At 47.6% G+C, this 17,587-nt stretch overlaps 2 protein-coding genes across 6 annotated transcripts in view; one reads left to right on the top strand and one right to left on the bottom strand.

Moving 5' to 3' along the window:
• Positions 1-381: 381 nt before the first annotated feature.
• On the bottom strand, positions 382-7,361 carry TRAPPC2L (trafficking protein particle complex 2 like). The gene is made up of 5 exons (XM_030582195.1): positions 7,261-7,361; positions 3,889-4,061; positions 1,631-1,718; positions 1,393-1,472; positions 382-547 (listed from the first exon to the last, which is right to left on the bottom strand). Exons 1-5 carry the CDS (start codon positions 7,291-7,293, stop codon positions 502-504), a joined length of 420 nt encoding a protein of 139 aa, XP_030438055.1. The 5' UTR covers positions 7,294-7,361; the 3' UTR covers positions 382-501.
• A 23-nt stretch (positions 7,362-7,384) lies between these two features.
• Positions 7,385-17,587, top strand: part of GALNS (galactosamine (N-acetyl)-6-sulfatase) — an 89,347-nt gene continuing 79,144 nt past the window's right edge. For all 5 annotated transcript variants that reach the window (XR_004002854.1, XM_030582191.1, XM_030582192.1 and 2 more), the window contains exons 1-3: positions 7,385-7,562; positions 16,106-16,229; positions 17,379-17,453. Coding sequence is in view for 4 of the 5 variants with exons in the window: in XM_030582191.1 (XP_030438051.1) it covers positions 7,458-7,562; positions 16,106-16,229; positions 17,379-17,453 (304 nt within the window). In the remaining variant the exon portion in view is untranslated. The remainder of the gene's footprint in view (positions 7,563-16,105; positions 16,230-17,378; positions 17,454-17,587) is intronic.

Below are 17,587 nucleotides of genomic sequence, written 5' to 3'. Positions count from 1 at the left end.
CCATTCACAGTCTGCATTAGATGTCTATTTTGCTGAACAGTTGAGCTGGCTGCTGTTCTCTGATCATACCACAGCTATTTCAAGCATAAGTTAGGGGCAAGATTTTTACAGAAGCATCTCAAGGTTGCACACGTAACATACAGCTACATCCACATCCACTCAACTCTGCATGCAATTTGAGCAGACAACTGTGTGTGCAATTTAACATGCAGCCCTGGGCTTTACTAAGCTCGGACGTGGACAGTGATCAATCGCTCACTACCTTTGTCTTTATTTAGGCGCAAGAGACCCTTCCATACTTTTGTATACTAGTTAAAACCAAAGCCTACAGTCTACTAAGCAAGTTGTGCCACTGGCCACAAAAACACAAGCAGACATAGATCCAAACAGCAATGGGTTTATTTTACACAGAACAAGTTTAAAGACTATATATACACACAGCTTCACAGATACTTCTGTACAATAGAGAATGTTCTCAAATACAAAGAGAATGGCTGGAGTTCAGCACACCTGCATCATCATGGAGGTCACCATATTATCAAAGGCCCTAGAGAAGGAAGAGTATGAAATATTAAAGGAAGAGAAGACGGCCCAGCACACTGAGATCTCTCTTATACAAAGAAGCTTTAGTTAGTAGGTAAGACATAACTTCTATTTAAGCATTTTTAATGGTAACTTCCCACAGGCTTGACTATAAATATTTCATTCCTTACCACTTCACAAACAATTACTTTCTTTCTAATAAAGCTGAAGTAACTGTGGTTCTCACCCTGTCAGTAGACTACAGTCATTTTAGTGGCATGAATATAGAATCTGCTTTTGCATATGCAATGATGGCAGGAGGGGAACAACACTCATTGGTCCCATAAAAAGATTTTGAATATGAAAAAATGGGCACTGTGCTGCCAACTGTTTTGAGAATTATGCATTCTGGAAACAGTCTCCTCATCCATACTCCTCTACAAAGGCTGAATTTTGGAAAGCTACAGCCTGCCTATTTAGAGGTGTCCAGCGGATAAGACTGACAAAGTGTTATCCACCACATTTCAATAAGAAGAATATTTAAGTGAGAGCCATTGGTAACTTTTTTTTAAGTAACCTCAGGTTCCTGAGTCAGCATGTCTAATATCAGTTCATAGAGCTACTAAGTGTGAAGTCTGTGGGAGACCGTTAAATATAGCCTCTAATGAGGATGGTGCAATGGTAAATTTTCTATTATGCAGAAGTAGTCCAAAGAGAGTACAGCTGCCTGTTTTTGGAAAGGAGTTTGCAGCTCCCAGCTTTAAACTGATCACTCACAGAAGTTACATTCTTAAGAGCTAAATCCTAATAGCTCTGCATGGTCCAGAAAGGCAACAAAATCAAAAGGATTAGTGGAAGCAGCTCACTCACCTGGAATGAATGCAGTCCCCAGGATTATAAAAGGGATTGCACATTACATCTGTGTATGAATTATGCAGCTTTCGGAACATCTGAAAAAAGATCATGGTTTGTTTTTAATTAAGACCTAGAAAATTACTGTGGGGGGGGGGAAAGGGTTGTTTGTTTCCTAGCTCTCAGCATTTTATGAATAAGTGGAAGGAACAAAAATACTGATCTGGCAAGTTACATTCTGATTTCCTGCACTTACGCTGCGGATCTCATTGTCTCGAAGTGCTGTGTTTGAAGAATCTACCACCATAACAAACTTCACCTTGGAATTTGTCACATAGCCATATCTGCGCAGTAGATTAAGGAACACATTTTTGACACACAAGTGCCTGGAAAAGCAACTAAAATAAGACTTGAGTACAGTAAAAAAAAATGTACAAGTGGATGTCACCCTCAAACTGGTCACAATATAATCCATGTCTAGATGAGCTAAGCAAGGGATGGGTCCTAGAAATTGGACTTATTTTCTACCTTAGCGTTACCGTTTCTGAAAGGATGATAACTGAGCCTCCCAAGCACAGGGAGGGCTGTTTGTATAAAGATTCATAACTAGAAAGTTATGACAGGTTGTATTTTTAGACAGCACCTACATTGCCTGCCTACCAAGGTATGTATTACTATTCAGTAATTGCACAAATGGCCTTCAGTCATCAGTCATTTTGATAAGAATTTCTTTGGATCTCAAGAACCCTCCTTCATCAAAGAATTCTGATTATTCTTTGCAGCCATGCCCATTTGGGTAGCTAATATCACAGACTCAGTGATCACTCAACAGCAATGTTACAATATGGAATCTTCAAAGTTAGCAGCAGGATTATGAAGACATGGCTATCCGCTGTCAGTTATGTTAGTCAGAAAGCGAGAACATGTGATTAAAAGGGAAGCAGAAGGCCAGCCACAGAAATATTAAAAGATCCACTAGTCTCATAACTATCAGGTACAGCTGCAGTCCTGAAATACCAACTTTGTATCTGTGAAAGCTTCTGCAGTCTTACCACTGTCAACAGCATTACCATAGGGAGTCCAGTTCTGCAGCCTCAGTCACAGACAAGTTGTCATGATTTTAGCTAAGTGAAGAACTAGATACTATACAAATTGTGAAATCTGATCAAACCATAGCTAGCTTTGGATGCACCAAACTTCCTTGTTGCAGACAGGAAGGGTAGGTCACTACTGCTGAAGTCGATCTAATGTGTGCCATTCAGGTGTGTGAAAAAAAGACCCCCTCCCTGAGTGATGGAAGTTAGATTGACCTAAGCACTGTCTACACTGGTACTATGCTCTCCCGCCGACATAGCTTCCGCCTCTTGCGGAGGTGGAGTAATTGTGCGACGGGAGAGAGCTCTCCCGCTGGCATACTGCGTCTTCAGCAGACATGCTACAACAGCTGCATCCATGTAGTGCTTCTAGCGTAGACCTGCCCTAAGAGACTGGGCCAAGAATAAACAGAACTGATACTGTTCACACAAACACACAGCTAAACAGCCCTTAGGACTAGGGCTTCTATATGACGCTGCAGCAGCAAATCCTGTTTTGAAATACCTGCTCTGTGTGAACAGACCAATGCATGTTGCCACAGTGCTTTCAATGTGGCTTCAAAAAGCCACAGTGGTTGCCTGTGCAGAGCAGCTTGCAGGACTGGGGCCAAGCTAAGAATATATAAACCCATAATTGCATTGCTCAGCTGTATGGATGCTGAATGTCAGATGCCAATACCCACTTAATGATTACAGATACTGTGGTATAAAAATTAATATTTGAAGTGAAGGGCTTCTAAAAAAATAATTTTAAAAATACAGGACCAGATGTTCAGCTGCTGCATATCAGCATAGTTCCACTGACTTCAGTGGAATTACTGATTCACACCAGCCAAGGCTCTGACCCCTTTTAATCTTCACCTTTTGCAACAGTCATTGGCTATTTACATTCCTTGTATCAACCTAATTTTACAGCAGCCAGCAAAAGGGATGGTTGTCCGTTTAAAGATTTCATTTCTAGGTTTTTTCTTGCTGCAGTGTTTGTGTTTCAAACAGTTTAAAAAGCAACTGTTTTCATTGTTGTTTTCTTCCTTTAATGGAGGAAACATTTCTACTGGTCTTAAGTTTCCAAAACACTGGTTTTCACAAAATGTTAACTGACAGTGTCCCTTTAAGCACTCTCTCTCTCTCTCTCAGGTTGTTTTGGTCAAATTAAAGTACCAAAATCTGTAAGATATATGCATACTAATCCTCAGCACACTCACCCATTAACGACTGTGCAGTTTGCTTTTTATTTCACAACACAGGATTTACAGCTGCAATGTCAAATGAAAACAATGGTAAATTCTAGAACTAGAAGACAGATAAATTTAAAACCTAACCCTGCATTCCTTGCTTAGAGAAATCAGTGGAATTCTGACTGAAGGACAGATTGTAGGAACAGGCTCTATAGAGCACACCTGTTATGCATTAAAGATACACTTTGTAGTCTTCAGTTGGGTACAGAAGTCCCAGATAGAGCTCTCTCTGATCCACAAGGGCCTTCCCCATGGCAGAAATCTTTTCATCCACAACATCCAGGGAAGTGTGCACAGTATAATGGAACTTCAGTTCATTTTCTGTTGGGATGCTTCGGATGTACAGGGGGTAGTTCTAGAAAGGAAGACGACAAGTTGTGCTAACTGGGGCTGCCTATTCTGTGCCCGAATAGATTAGCAATTGTAAGTGTAGTGCTCTGAGGATGCAAACTGCTATTATTTAAAAACTAGCTATTTTTAACCACAAATTATATTTTAAAATATCACAGAATGCCACTGGTCTACACTTGTATAACACAACATGTATTTACATTGCAGATCTAGCTTTATCCTCTACTATTAACAGTCTTTAGAAGAGGACTATTGCCAGGTTTACATTTTCTCATAACACAAAGGTAACAAGTGACCATCCATCCACTCCCCCAGGTGAGACTGTCCCCAGCTCATTTGGTCATCTCATCGGAACCATCCTTCCTGGAAGAAAGTCCATAAAGGGCTCCCACAGAGCAACAAAAACCTGGGGCTTCCCAACCACTGCTCCACCAACCCCTATGCCAGCCTCTAAACAAGCACCTCTCCTCCCCTCAGCCCAGTATCACTGCTTCCCTACAGCTCCTACCCAAACCCCCACCCCTGCTCCTGCCTCCTCCCCCATCTCCCAACACAGCCCCTCATCCCTACTGCTCCTGCCACTTCTTCCAGTCCCCCATCCCTACTGCTCCTGCCCACCAGCCCAGCCCGCCCCCATGGCCCACCACTACTGCTCCTGTCCCCAGGACCCGCACCCTATTACTTCTGAGTCCTGCCCCCTCCCCAACCCAGCCCTCCACTCCTACTGCTCCTACTCTTCCTGCCTAGCCCCATGACCCAGCTCCTATTGCTCCTGCCCCAGAACCCACACCCTATTGCTCCTGCCCCCTCTCCCAGTCCAGCCCCCCAGCCCTACTGCTCCTGCCCAGTCTCCTGACCCACCTCCTATTGCTCCTGCCTCAGGACCCGCACCCTGTGACTCCTGTCCCCTCTCCCAGCCCAGCCCCGCAGCCCTACTGCTCCTGCTCAGTCCCCTGACCCACTTCCTATCGCTCCTGTCCCCTCTCCCAGCCCAGCCCCGCAGACCTACTGCTCCTGCCCAGCCCCCTGACCCACCTCCTATAGCTCCTGTTCTCTCTCCCAGCCCCACTGCTCCTGCCCAGCCCACAGACCCACCTCCTATTGCTCCTGCCCCCTCTCCCAGCCCAGCCCCGCAGCCCTACTGCTCCTGCCCAGCCCCGACCCACCTCCTATTGCTCCTGCCCCCTCTCCCAGCCCAGCCCCCCAGCCCTACTGCTCCTGCCCAGCCCCCTGACCCATCTCCTATTGCTCCTGCCCCCTCTCCCAGCCCAGCCCCCCAGCTCCACTGCTCCTGCCCAGCCCCCGACCCACCTCCTATTGCTCCTGCCCCCTCTCCCAGCCCAGCCCCGCAGCCCTACTGCTCCTGCCCAGCCCCCTGACCCACCTCCTATTGCTCCTGTGCCCTCTCCCAGCCCAGCCCCCCAGCCCTACTGCTCCTGCCCAGCCCCCTGACCCACCTCCTATTGCTCCTGCCCCCTCTCCCAGCCCAGCCCCCCAGCCCCACTGCTCCTGCCCAGCCCCCGGACCCACTTCCTATCGCTCCTGCCCCCTCTCCCAGCCTAGCCCCCCAGCCCCACTGCTCCTGCCCAGCCCCCGGACCCACTTCCTATCGCTCCTGCCCCAGGACCCGCACCCTGTGATTCCTGCCCCCTCTCCCAGCCCAGCCCCGCAGCCCTACTGCTCCTGCCCAGCCCCCGACCCACCTCCTATCGCTCCTGCCCCCTCTCCCAGCCCAGCCCCCCAGCCCCACTGCTCCTGCCCAGCCCCCGGACCCACTTCCTAACGCTCCTGCCCCAGGACCCGCACCCTGTGATTCCTGCCCCCTCTCCCAGTCCAGCCCCCCAGCCCCACTGCTCCTGCCCAGCCCCCCGACCCACCTCCTATCGCTCCTGCCCCCTCTCCCAGCCTAGCCCCACTGCTCCTGCCCAGCCCCCTGACCCACCTCCTATTGCTCCTGCCCCCTCTCCCAGCCCAGCCCCGCAGCCCCACTGCTCCTGCCCAGCCCCCGACCCACCTCCTATCGCTCCTGCCCCAGGACCCGCACCCTGTGACTCCTGCCCCCTCTCCCAGCCCCACTGCTCCTGCCCAGCCCCCGACCCACCTCCTATCGCTCCTGCCCCAGGACCCGCACCCTGTGACTCCTGCCCCCTCTCCCAGCCCCACTGCTCCTGCCCAGCCCCCTGACCCACCTCCTATCGCTCCTGCCCCAGGACCCGCACCCTGTGACTCCTGCCCCCTCTCCCAGCCCAGCCCCCCAGCCCTACTGCTCCTGCTCAGCCCCCGGACCCACTTCCTAACGCTCCTGCCCCAGGACCCGCACCCTGTGATTCCTGCCCCCTCTCCCAGCCCAGCCCCCCAGCCCCACTGCTCCTGCCCAGCCCCCCGACCCACCTCCTATCGCTCCTGCCCCCTCTCCCAGCCCAGCCCCGCAGCCCCACTGCTCCTGCCCAGCCCCCCGACCCACTTCCTATCGCTCCTGCCCCAGGACCCGCACCCTGTGACTCCTGCCCCCTCTCCCAGCCCAGCCCCCCAGCCCTACTGCTCCTGCTCAGCCCCCGGACCCACTTCCTAACGCTCCTGCCCCAGGACCCGCACCCTGTGATTCCTGCCCCCTCTCCCAGCCCAGCCCCCCAGCCCCACTGCTCCTGCCCAGCCCCCCGACCCACCTCCTATCGCTCCTGCCCCCTCTCCCAGCCCAGCCCCGCAGCCCCACTGCTCCTGCCCAGCCCCCGGACCCACTTCCTAACGCTCCTGCCCCAGGACCCGCACCCTGTGATTCCTGCCCCCTCTCCCAGCCCATCCCCCCAGCCCCACTGCTCCTGCCCAGCCCCCCGACCCACCTCCTATCGCTCCTGCCCCCTCTCCCAGCCCAGCCCCCCAGCCCCACTGCTCCTGCCCAGCCCCCGGACCCACTTCCTATCGCTCCTGCCCCCTCTCCCAGCCTAGCCCCCCAGCCCCACTGCTCCTGCCCAGCCCCCGGACCCACTTCCTATCGCTCCTGCCCCCTCTCCCAGTCCAGCCCCGCAGCCCTACTGCTCCTGCCCAGCCCCCGACCCACCTCCTATCGCTCCTGCCCCCTCTCCCAGCCCAGCCCCGCAGCCCCACTGCTCCTGCCCAGCCCCCGGACCCACTTCCTAACGCTCCTGCCCCAGGACCCGCACCCTGTGACTCCTGCCCCCTCTCCCAGCGCGCCCCGCCCCCACCTCCTTGGCGATCACGGCGACGCACACCGCCATCCTGGACGCCGGCGCCCCTCCCCTATCACGTGATCAGACGGACGCTTCCTCCTCTTCCCCCTGGGCCGGGACTCAGGTCATGTGACTCTCCAGTGCGAGGGGCTCACGTGACCCGGTCCCGGCGGGCTAGGGGAGGGGGAAGAGGGCCGCTGGTGCCGGTTGCCATGGAGAGGCGCCTGCTGCTGCCCCTGTGCGTGTGCTGGGCGCTGAGCGCGGGGGGCGCCGAGCGCAGCGGGCCCCCCAACCTCCTCCTCCTGCTCATGGACGATGTGAGTGAGCGGGGGGGGCTCTGCCGTGGGGGGGCTGAGGGGTTGTCGCTGGGGGTGTTTCAGTGGGGGTGTAGGTGGGGGGCTGGTCACGGGGGGTGGTGGGGACTGGGGAGGGGGTTCACTGGGGGTGTAGGTGGGGGGCTGGTCACGGGGGGGGTGGGGGCTGGGGAGGGGTTTCACTGGGGGTGTAGGTGGGGGGCTGGTCACGGGGGTGGGGGTTCACTGGGGGTGTAGGTGGGGGGCTGGTCACGGGGGTGGTGGGGCTTGGGAGGGGGTTCACTGGGGGTGTAGGTGGGGGGCTGGTCGTGGTGGGGGCTGGGGAGGGGTTCACTGGGGGTGTAGGTGGGGGCTGGTCACGGGGGGTGGTGGGGACTGGGGAGGAGTTTCACTGGGGGTGTAGGTGGGGGGCTGGTCACGGGGTGGGGTGGCTGGGGAGGGGTTTCACTGGGGGTGTAGGTGGGGGGCTGGTCACGGGGGTGGGGTGGCTGGGGAGGGGGTTCACTGGGGGTGTAGGTGGGGGCTGGTCACGGGGGTGGGGTGGCTGGGGAGGGGTTTTACTGGGGGTGTAGGTGGGGGGCTGGTCACGGGGGTGGGGTGGCTGGGGAGGGGTTTCACTGGGGGTGTAGGTGGGGGGCTGGTCGTGGTGGGGGCTGGGGAGGGGTTTCACTGGGGGTGTAGGTGGGGGACTGGTCGTGGTGGGGACTGGGGAGGAGTTTCACTGGGGGTGTAGGTGGGGGCCGGTCACGGGGAGTGGTGGGGACTGGGGAGGAGTTTCACTGGGGGTGTAGGTGGGGGGCTGGTCATGGGGGTGGGGTGGCTGGGGAGGGGTTTCACTGGGGTGTAGGTGGGGGGCTGGTCACGGGGAGTGGTGGGGACTGGGGAGGGGTTTCACTGGGGGTGTAGGTGGGGGGCTGGTCACGGGGGGGTGGTGGGGACTGGGGAGGGGTTTCACTGGGGGTGTAGGTGGGGGGCTGGTTGCGGGGGGTGTTGGGGGCTGGGGAGGGGGTTGTCACCTGGCTGCTAGAATGAGACAGTGGTGTAGGGAGGAGGGGTTTGGCTGATCGTGGCTCCCACTGGCTGCGGTTCTCTGTCCCAGGCCAGTGGGGGTGGTGGGAAGTCACGACTAGCACATCTTTGGCCGCACCGCTTCCCACCGCCCTCATTGGTCTGGGTTGGCAAACCGCAGCCAATGGGAGCCGCGATTGACTGAACCTGCCGACGCGGCAGGTAAACAAACTGGTCCAGCCCACCCGGGTGCTGAGCCTGGCGGGCCGTGTGCCAGAGGTTGCCGACCCTTCCTTAGGGGAAGATCTACCATTGGAGATTCTCTATGTCAGGGGTTCTCAGACTGGGGATCTGGACCCCTCAGGGGGTCGCAAGGTTATTAGTTGGGGGGGGGGGTCGCAAGCTGTCAACCTGCACCTCAAACACCACTTTGCCTCCAGCATTTATAATGGTGTTAAATATATTTAAAAGTGTTTTTGACTTGGGTTTACTATTTGAATAACATTTTATCTGATACCAGCCATTGTTTCTGTATCAGATTAAAAATCTTCACTTGTATTTTGAAAATTGGAATGCTCTGATGTTCCCTTTCAAGCCCTTTCCAGATTTTATGTTGTCATAAACAGATAGTTATGGGTTAATGTCTCTTTTACCTGTAAAGGGTTGACAAGCTCAGTGAACCTGGCTGACACCTGACCAAAGAACCAATCGGGAGACAAGATATTTTCAAATCTGGGTGGAGGGAAGTCTTTATTTTGTGCTGTGTTCTTTGTTCTCTGTTCTCTCTGGGGTCTGAGAGGGACCAGACATGTATACAGGCTCTCTAATCTTTCTGAAAAAGTCTCTTCTATTCAATACTGTGAGTACTAGATAGAAGGCGGATTAGGCATTTGTTTGTTTTCTTTATTGCAAATGTGTATTTTGCTGGAAGGATTTTACCTGTTTGCTGTAACTTGTATTTTATGATAGGAGGAGGGAGTCCCTCTAGTCTATATAGCTGAAGACCCTGTAAACATTTTTCCATCTTGAATTTTACAGAGATAATTTTTACTTTTTTCTTTCTTTAATTAAAAGCTTTTCTTTTAAGAACCTGATTGATTTTTTTATTCCTGTGTAAGACCCAAGGGGACTGGGTCTGAACTCACCAGGGAATTGGTGGGGGAAATTGAGAGAAGGGGGAGGGAAAGGTTAATTTCTCTCTGTGTTAGGATCCAAGGAGTTGGGATCGGTATCTCTCTCTCAGGGAGAGTCTGGGAGGGGAGACAAGGGGGGGGGAAGGTGAATTTCCTCTCTGCTTTAAGATTCAAGGAGTTTGAATCACAGTGATCTCCCAGTGTACCCCAGGGAGGGGAAAATCTGGGAGGAAGGAAGGAGAGGGGAATGGTTTATTTCCCTTTGTTTTAAGACCCAAGAGGTTTGGGTCTTGAGTTCCCCAGGGAAGGTTTTGGGGGACAGGGAGTGTACCCAAACACTATATTTTGGGTTGGTGGCAGCATGATAAGATCTAAGCTAGGAATTAAGCTTAGAAGGGAACAGGCAGGTCCCCACTTTCTAGATGCTAAAGTTCAAAGTGGGAAAGAAGATCCCGACATATGTAAAAGTTATAAAGAGGTGAAGAGGAGTGTCTGGGCCCTGAACACTGTGTTTGCATTAGTGCATTACTGCCCCAGTCTCTACGCTGGGTATGTCTACACTGCAATTAGACACCCACTGTTGGCCTGTTTTGCCAGCTGTCTCGGGCTTGCAGGGTTTGGGTTATGGCACTGTTTAATTGTGATGTAGAGGTTCAGGTGCCAGCACTCTGGGACCCTCTCATCTCTCATGCTCCTAGAGCCCAGGCTTCAGCCTGAGCCCAAACATCTACATTGCAGTTAAACACAGTCAAAGCCCACAAGTCTTGAGTCAGCTTGCATGGGCTAGCCACAGGTTTCTAACTGCAGTGTAAACATACTCACTAAGGCTACTACTATCTTGCAAAAAAACTTATGCATGAATTTAACTTCACACCCATTAGTAGTGTTATTGAAGACAAATGGGACTACTCAGATGCATAAAGTTAAGCATGTGTGTAAGTCATTGTGGGATCAGGAGCTAAGCACCTATGCATTTTTTCTAGTAGTCTAGTCATTGACACCCCTAGTTATTGTGATTCAGCTACAGCCTTTGGAAAATTATTCCATCGACTGACTGATCTCGCTGTTGGAAAATGTTTCTGAATTTCTCACTTGATTTTTTCAGGGTATTACTTCTTCTTGTTCCACCCTTAACCTCTTGGAATAAGTGGCTTCCCCTTTTGAAGAGTCATTGTCACCAAAGCCTTGTCTGTGCTACAAGAATATCTGTTGGTGTTAGCAGTGGGTGTGGTTGAACCAGGGCAGAACAGAGTGCAGCTGTAAGTGTGACAAGGACAAACCATGTTCAGCACAGTTTCAGAAACTGGTTAAAATTCATAGAATCATAGAATATCAGAGTTGGAAGGGACCTCAGGAGGACCTCTGGTCCAACCCCCTGCTCAGGACCAATCCCCAGACAGATTTTTTTAGAACACCATTTATTTAAATATTTGTGGATATTTTCTACATTTTCGAATATACTGATTTCAATTACAACACAGAATACAAAGTGTACAGTGCTCACTCTATATATTTATATTTGATTACAAGAATTTGCACTCCAAAAAAACAAAAGAAATAGTATTTTTCAGTGCACCTAATACACAGACTGTTGTGCAATCTCTTTATCATGAAATTTGAACTTACACATGTAGAATTATGTAAAAAAAAAATCTGCATTCAAAAATAAAACAATGTAAAATTTTAAAGCCTGCAAGGCCACTCATTCCTGCATCTTGTTCAGTCAATCACTCAGACAAACAAGTTTGTTTACATTTGCAGGAGATAATGCCGCCCACCTCTCCTTTACAATGTCACCTGAAAGTGAGAACAGGCATTTTCGGGGCACTGTTGTAGCCAGTGTTGCAAGATGTTTACGTGCCAGATGCACTAAAGATTCATATATCCCTTCATGCTTCAATCACCATACCAGGGGACGTGTCCATGCTGATGGCGGGTTCTGCTCGATAACAGTCCAAAGCAGTGCAGACTGATGCTTGTTCAGTTTCGTTCTCTGAGTCAGATGCCACCAGCAGAAGATTGATTTTCTTTCTTTGGAGGTTCGGATTCTGTAGCTTCTGCATTGGAGTGTTGCTCTTTTAAGACTTCTGAAAGCATGCTCCACACCTTGTCCCTCTCGGATTTTGGAAGGCATTTTAAATTCTTAAACCTTGCGTTGAGTGCTGTAGCTATCTTTAGAAATTTCACATTGTATCTTCTTTGCATTTTATCAAATTTGCAGTGAAAGTGTTCTTAAAATGAACATGTGCTGGGTCATCATCTGAGACTGCTATAACATGAAATATATGTTAGAATACAAGTAAAACAGAGCAAGGGACATACAATTCTCCCCCAAGGAGTTCAGTCACAACTTTAATTAATGCATTATTTTTTAATGAGTGTCGTCAGCATGGAAGCACGTCCTCTGGAATGGTGGTCGAAGCATGAAGGGGCATACGAATGTTTGGCATATCTGGCACGTAAATACCTTGCAGTGCCGGCTACAAAAGTGCCATGCAAATGCCTGCTCTCACTTTCTCGTGATGTAAATAAGAAGAGGGCTGAACAAGAAGAAGAACTGAGTGGACTTGGGGGCTCTGAAGTTTTACATTTTTATTTTTGAGTGCAGTTATGTAACAACAAATCTACATTTGTAAGTTGCACTTTCATGACAAAGAGATTGCACTACAGTACTTGTATGGGTGAATTGAAAAATACTATTTTTGTTTATCATTTTAAAGTGCAGATATTGGTAATAAAAAATAATATACACTTTGATTTCAATTACAACACAATACAATATATATGAAAATGTAGAAAAACATCCAAAATACAAGTATCAGAGGGGTAGCCGTGTTAGTCTGGATTTGTAAAAGCAGCAAAGAATCCTGTGCCACCTTATAGCACTGGTCTACAATTTTTGAGAAGTCGTCTGCTTCAGAGATAAAATGTGCTATTTATTATGTATTTTGCTGTGCTGAATTAAAATATGACAATTAAAACAACTGATTGGCTACTGTTTCTAAGATATTTAAGTTTTTACATTTTATGTCTATGTATATTGTGTAGATAGAGTTTTAATCAAAAATTGTAAACCTAGGTCTTTTCATGTGTTTATGGTTACTTTACATGATAATATTTCACCTGTCCTGTTTATGTAACACTTTAAAAATCAGCAAAAGGGTTATATAAATAAAATTTATTGTGAAACAAAAGGCAAAAAACTATTATGTACATAGTTTAGTCCTATTCAGTGTCTACTCGGCACTTCTTGGCTTGTCTCTTGTATTCATTAAATGGAGCATCTCTTGTCACTGTCCAGCAATAGTCTGCAAGCATTGATGGTCTCCATTTGCCCTGATAGCCTTCCAGGAGATTCCACTGCTGTAGTCTGGAGCCCAACAGCTCTGCCTTACTCTTGGGTAGTTCCAAATCCCTGACAAGGTCATTCAGTTCACCTTGTGTTATGAGGTGTGGTTCAGAGGAGGAGGATGGGAGAAAATGTGGGTCCTGTGACATTGATGGTTCAGGACCACAAGTTTCATCCTCTTCCTCTTCCTCGTCTGACTCAAGTGAGAATGATTCTGGTGCATCAGGAACCGGCAGTCCTTCTCCGTGGGGTGCCGGGCGTATAGCTGATGGAATGTTTGGATAATGCACAGTCCACTTTTTCTTCTTTGACACACCTTTCCCAACTGGAGGCACCATGCAGAAGTAACAATTGCTGGTATGATCTGTTGGCTCTCTCCAAATCATTGGCATTGCAAAAGGCATAGATTTCCTTTTCCTGTTCAACCACTGGCCAAGATTTGTTGCACAAGTGTTGCAGCATATGTGTGGGACCCACCTCTTGTCCTGATCTCCAATTTTGCAGCCAAAATAAAGGTGATAGGCTTTCTTAACCATAGTGGTTATACTGCACTTTTATGATGCAAAAGTCACTTCACCACAAACATAGCAGAAGTTATCTGCACTGTTCACACAAGTACGAGGCATCTCTGCTCACTTTGGCTAAACAGAAATGTGTCCCTTTGCAAAATCAAACACTGACAAATAAGAGAGCAGGACACTGTATGAGATCTAGAGCTGATATAGGGCAATTTGTTCAGCAAAGTGATGTAAGCTTCGTTATGATTGCATCATCCATGACTTCTAGGAATAACATGATGCAATTCATATCATGTATAATGCAATACCAGCTTCAGATTGCATCATTCATTGTTTTGCCTACTTGTACTGTCCAAACCCAGTCATAGATTTATTCATAGTTCCAGTCAAAGATATATTTTAGTCATTTCTGGTTTAAATTGAGATCCCTTCCCTTTATAAATCACTTATCCTCCGCCATTCCCAAGTCAAGGGTCGTATATACTGACCCAACAGCATATCTTGAAAACTAGAGCCAATCAACAATTATAAGCATCATTTTCGTTCTCAGTGACCCAGAATTAGTAAAGTTGGACTACATTTATTTCAGAAGCATTTTGGCTGTAGAGCAGTGTAGTCTGTAAGTCACCTCTGTTAGTCTATAAGGTGCCACAGAATTCTTTGCTGCTTATCCAAAATACAGTATTTAATAAATTTCAAAACGGCGATTAATCGCAATTAATTTTTTTAGTCACAATTTTTTGAGTTAATCGGGTGAGTTAACTGTGATTAATAGACAGCCCTAGTTAAAATCCAAACACTGCACCACTAAGAGCTTCAAAATGAAACAAACAATAAGAGGGAAGCTAACTTCATTAATTTTCAGTGCCCGTACTGAAAAAAATGAAAAGAAAATCAAATTAAATAAAGAGCAAAAATAATCACAGATGAATTAATCTTAAAATTATTTGCCTTTAACCATCTATGATGGTGTTAGTAACGTAGTAAAATAAATGTATTTGTTTACAACATAGGATTTTTAAGTGTGCAGTATCCCCTCAAGTAGCTTCTCTTCGAAGATCTGCATGTCTTTCTTTCGATTCTTTCTTGGCAGGAATGTGTTGCATGTAGTTTTGAGCTTCTCAGAAAGCTAATTGAGGGTGTCTATGGCACAGAGGTGGTATACCAACTCACAGCTATTACCTACCTGGCCGCATTGTGATGACTTGATGTAGCTGCCCACCTATGTTTCCCATTTCATATTCAGGCTTATTTTCTCCCAAGTGAACTTTAATTTTTTTCTATATTTAAAGCCCTTTGGGGCAGGGATAATCTCTCCATATATCTTTGTAGAGCACCCAGCATAATGAGGCACAGGCCCTGATTGGAGCTTCTGGGGGCCACAGTAATAAAAATAATACCTTCCCTTGGGCTTTTGCCTGTTTCTCTGATCTTACTGAAGTATCTGTGCCTCCTCCGTTGTGTCAGTGAATTTGATTACTGGACTATTCTTTTCTCCTTCCTTATCATTGGTAAAGATATTGAACAATACGGAGCTCAACACTGACCCCTTTGGAACTCTTCTGATTTCCACTTCTTGGTTTCATGTTGTACCTTTTCATTTCTCTCTGCGCACGATCCATCAGCTAGCTTTGTATCCATTCTGCAGTATTCTTTTCCAAACTGCATCGTTCTGATGTCTCTATTAGACTCCCAAGTAGGACTGCACTGAAAGCCTTCCTAAGGTCTATATGTATTATGTCCTCTGCGTTTCTTTTGCCCACCTTATATGTGACTGTAGTAAAGAAAGCTTTTGAATATTTAACGCAGAGTGTAATCTTTAGGTAGGCACAGTGCCTAATTGCTCATTAAGTTGCTCCCTTTTTGCTTCAGTATTATTTTTCAATATTGAAATTAGCCAGATGGTTTGGGAATTTTCTAGAGCTCCCTTTGTTGCACAAAATAGGCTCCTGAGCAGGAGCTGTGTGGTCACATTAGCCACACATCTTTGTCCTAAGCCACACTATGGTCAGGCCATCATGTGGCACACTGGCAGAGAGAAGTGATATGATAATGGTGCACTTCTCTCCTGAGCTTCACTTTTAAACTTATACCCCTCAATGCCCTCAGTTATTATGCAACCCTACTTTTTTACTTAGATCTTCACTGTGCATTTCTGGTTGCATATATCCAGTATTTGGAAATGTAGGATAATGTAATGGATAACTTTATAATTAAGACGCTGGACTGAGACTGAAGAGATCTGGGTTCTGTTCCCAGTTTTCTAACAGATTTCTTTTGTCACCTTGGGCAAGTCACTTAATCTCTCTCTGTCCGTTAGCTTTGCTCTGTAATTGGTGACAGTAATACTTCCTTACTTCACAGAAGGGTTTTGAGGATAAATTCATATTGTGTATGTGAAGTGTTCAGATATTATAGTGATGAGCGCTATAGAAAAGCTTATAAAAATAAAAATGCTACTCTGGTCCGGAAGGTAGTATAGTAGTTTATAGAAAGCTAAAATTACTTCAGTGTATTTTTGGTGTGGTCTTTCTACAGATGGGTTGGGGTGATTTGGGAGTGTTTGGAGAGCCCTCTAAAGAAACTCCTAACTTGGACCAGATGGCTTCAGAAGGGATGCTCTTCCCAAATTTCTACACTGCTAACCCTCTGTGCTCTCCATGTAAGTAAATTTCAGCTTTAAACTACCATGTAAAATTGCCACCTTCTGGGAAGATCAGGATGTTTGCCAGCATCTTACATAAACTAGCAACCAAACCAGTGATTACCCTTAAGGCAGTGTTAGGATTTGGAGCTTTCATCTTGCATTTTGCTTCCTTTTTATTTTTTTTCTTGAGGAAAAACTACAATCTTCTGTTCATACAAAACAGTATTTTAATCATCAAAACACTTCATTTAAAGGATTTTTTTTTAATTCTGTTTTAGCCTTCAGGCCTCTGTAGCTGAATTATTTCATCTCTTCCCTCTTTGGGGCAATCAGGCAAAACAATATCTAAATCTTTGTTGGAGAAATCCAACAGGAAGGAAGCGCACAATGGGCTTGATTTTGTTCTATAGGCAGAACTTCCATTGACTGGGACTTCCATGCGTGGAGCAACTATACGTTCTGGCCCATTGTTGTCATTGTTAGCCACTAAGAGATTTAGAAAGCGGGGAAAGGGACAAAGCCATTTGAGTCCAATGTAGATTTTACATCTTTGTCACTGTGTCTGGTTCTTCAAGTCTGATTGCCAGCTGACAGCTAAAATGTAAAGGAGAAAAGAGGACTTTCTTAGGCCTCCATTTGGGAAAACATGTAACCATATGTTTAAGTCCATCCCCATTCAGGAAAGCACTAAAACACCTGCTTAAGTCCCATTGACTTCAGTGGGATTTAAGCAGATACTTAAAGCTAAACATCTGCTTAACTACTTTCGTGAATCAGAGCCTTGATCTCTGTCATGCTTGAGCTGGATACCTTGCCTTTGTTACTTGTAGAAGTAGATAAAATGGTTTTGCCAAGGCAAGATAATGAATGTAAATTTAGCAAATAACTGTTTGCTAATCTGAGCTAGATTAAGATGTGTCTCCCATATACTCACCCCAGAAATGCTGTTTAAAGTTACTTGGCCAAGTATGTGTATCACTTTAGGATCCTTTGGGTTGATTATTACTCTTATCAGCTAAGCAGTAATCTATAACAGAAATTCCCTATGATCTCCAGTCATCACACTGGCATCAGCCGAAACATGACCTCTGAAGCAGAGAATTTGTATAAAGAAAATAAGACACCCTATTCATGCTTTCTTTGTTTTGATTGTTTTATCTGCAGCACGAGCAGCGCTGTTGACGGGACGTCTCCCCATCAGGAATGGGTTCTACACCACGAATGCACATGCCAGAAATGGTGCGAACATCAGTGCTGCTTCTCCTGGAAATGCCTTTTCTTCCTTTAGTCTTTGCCTTTTGGCTTGGCAGTAGGCGTGACTGAATACTGGCATTTGGCCCTGTGCTTTCCCTTCATGGGTTTTCCAGGAGGTA

The sequence above is a fragment of the Gopherus evgoodei genome, chromosome 12, assembly GCF_007399415.2.
Source record: "Gopherus evgoodei ecotype Sinaloan lineage chromosome 12, rGopEvg1_v1.p, whole genome shotgun sequence".
Lineage (NCBI taxonomy): Eukaryota > Metazoa > Chordata > Testudines > Testudinidae > Gopherus > Gopherus evgoodei.
This window is presented reverse-complemented; position numbering and strand designations above follow the sequence as displayed.

Excerpts from the sequence above, each read along its gene's own strand:
- TRAPPC2L (XM_030582195.1), bottom strand. The coding sequence starts at position 7,293 with ATGGCGGTGTGCGTCGCCGTGATCGCCAAGGAG. Across the intron at positions 1,473-1,630 it reads GAGACAATGAGATCCGCAGC|ATGTTCCGAAAGCTGCATAA; the intron begins GTAAGTGCAGGA and ends ATCTTTTTTCAG. Across the intron at positions 548-1,392 it reads GGGGACTGCATTCATTCCAG|GGCCTTTGATAATATGGTGA; the intron begins GTGAGTGAGCTG and ends TTCCTTCTCTAG.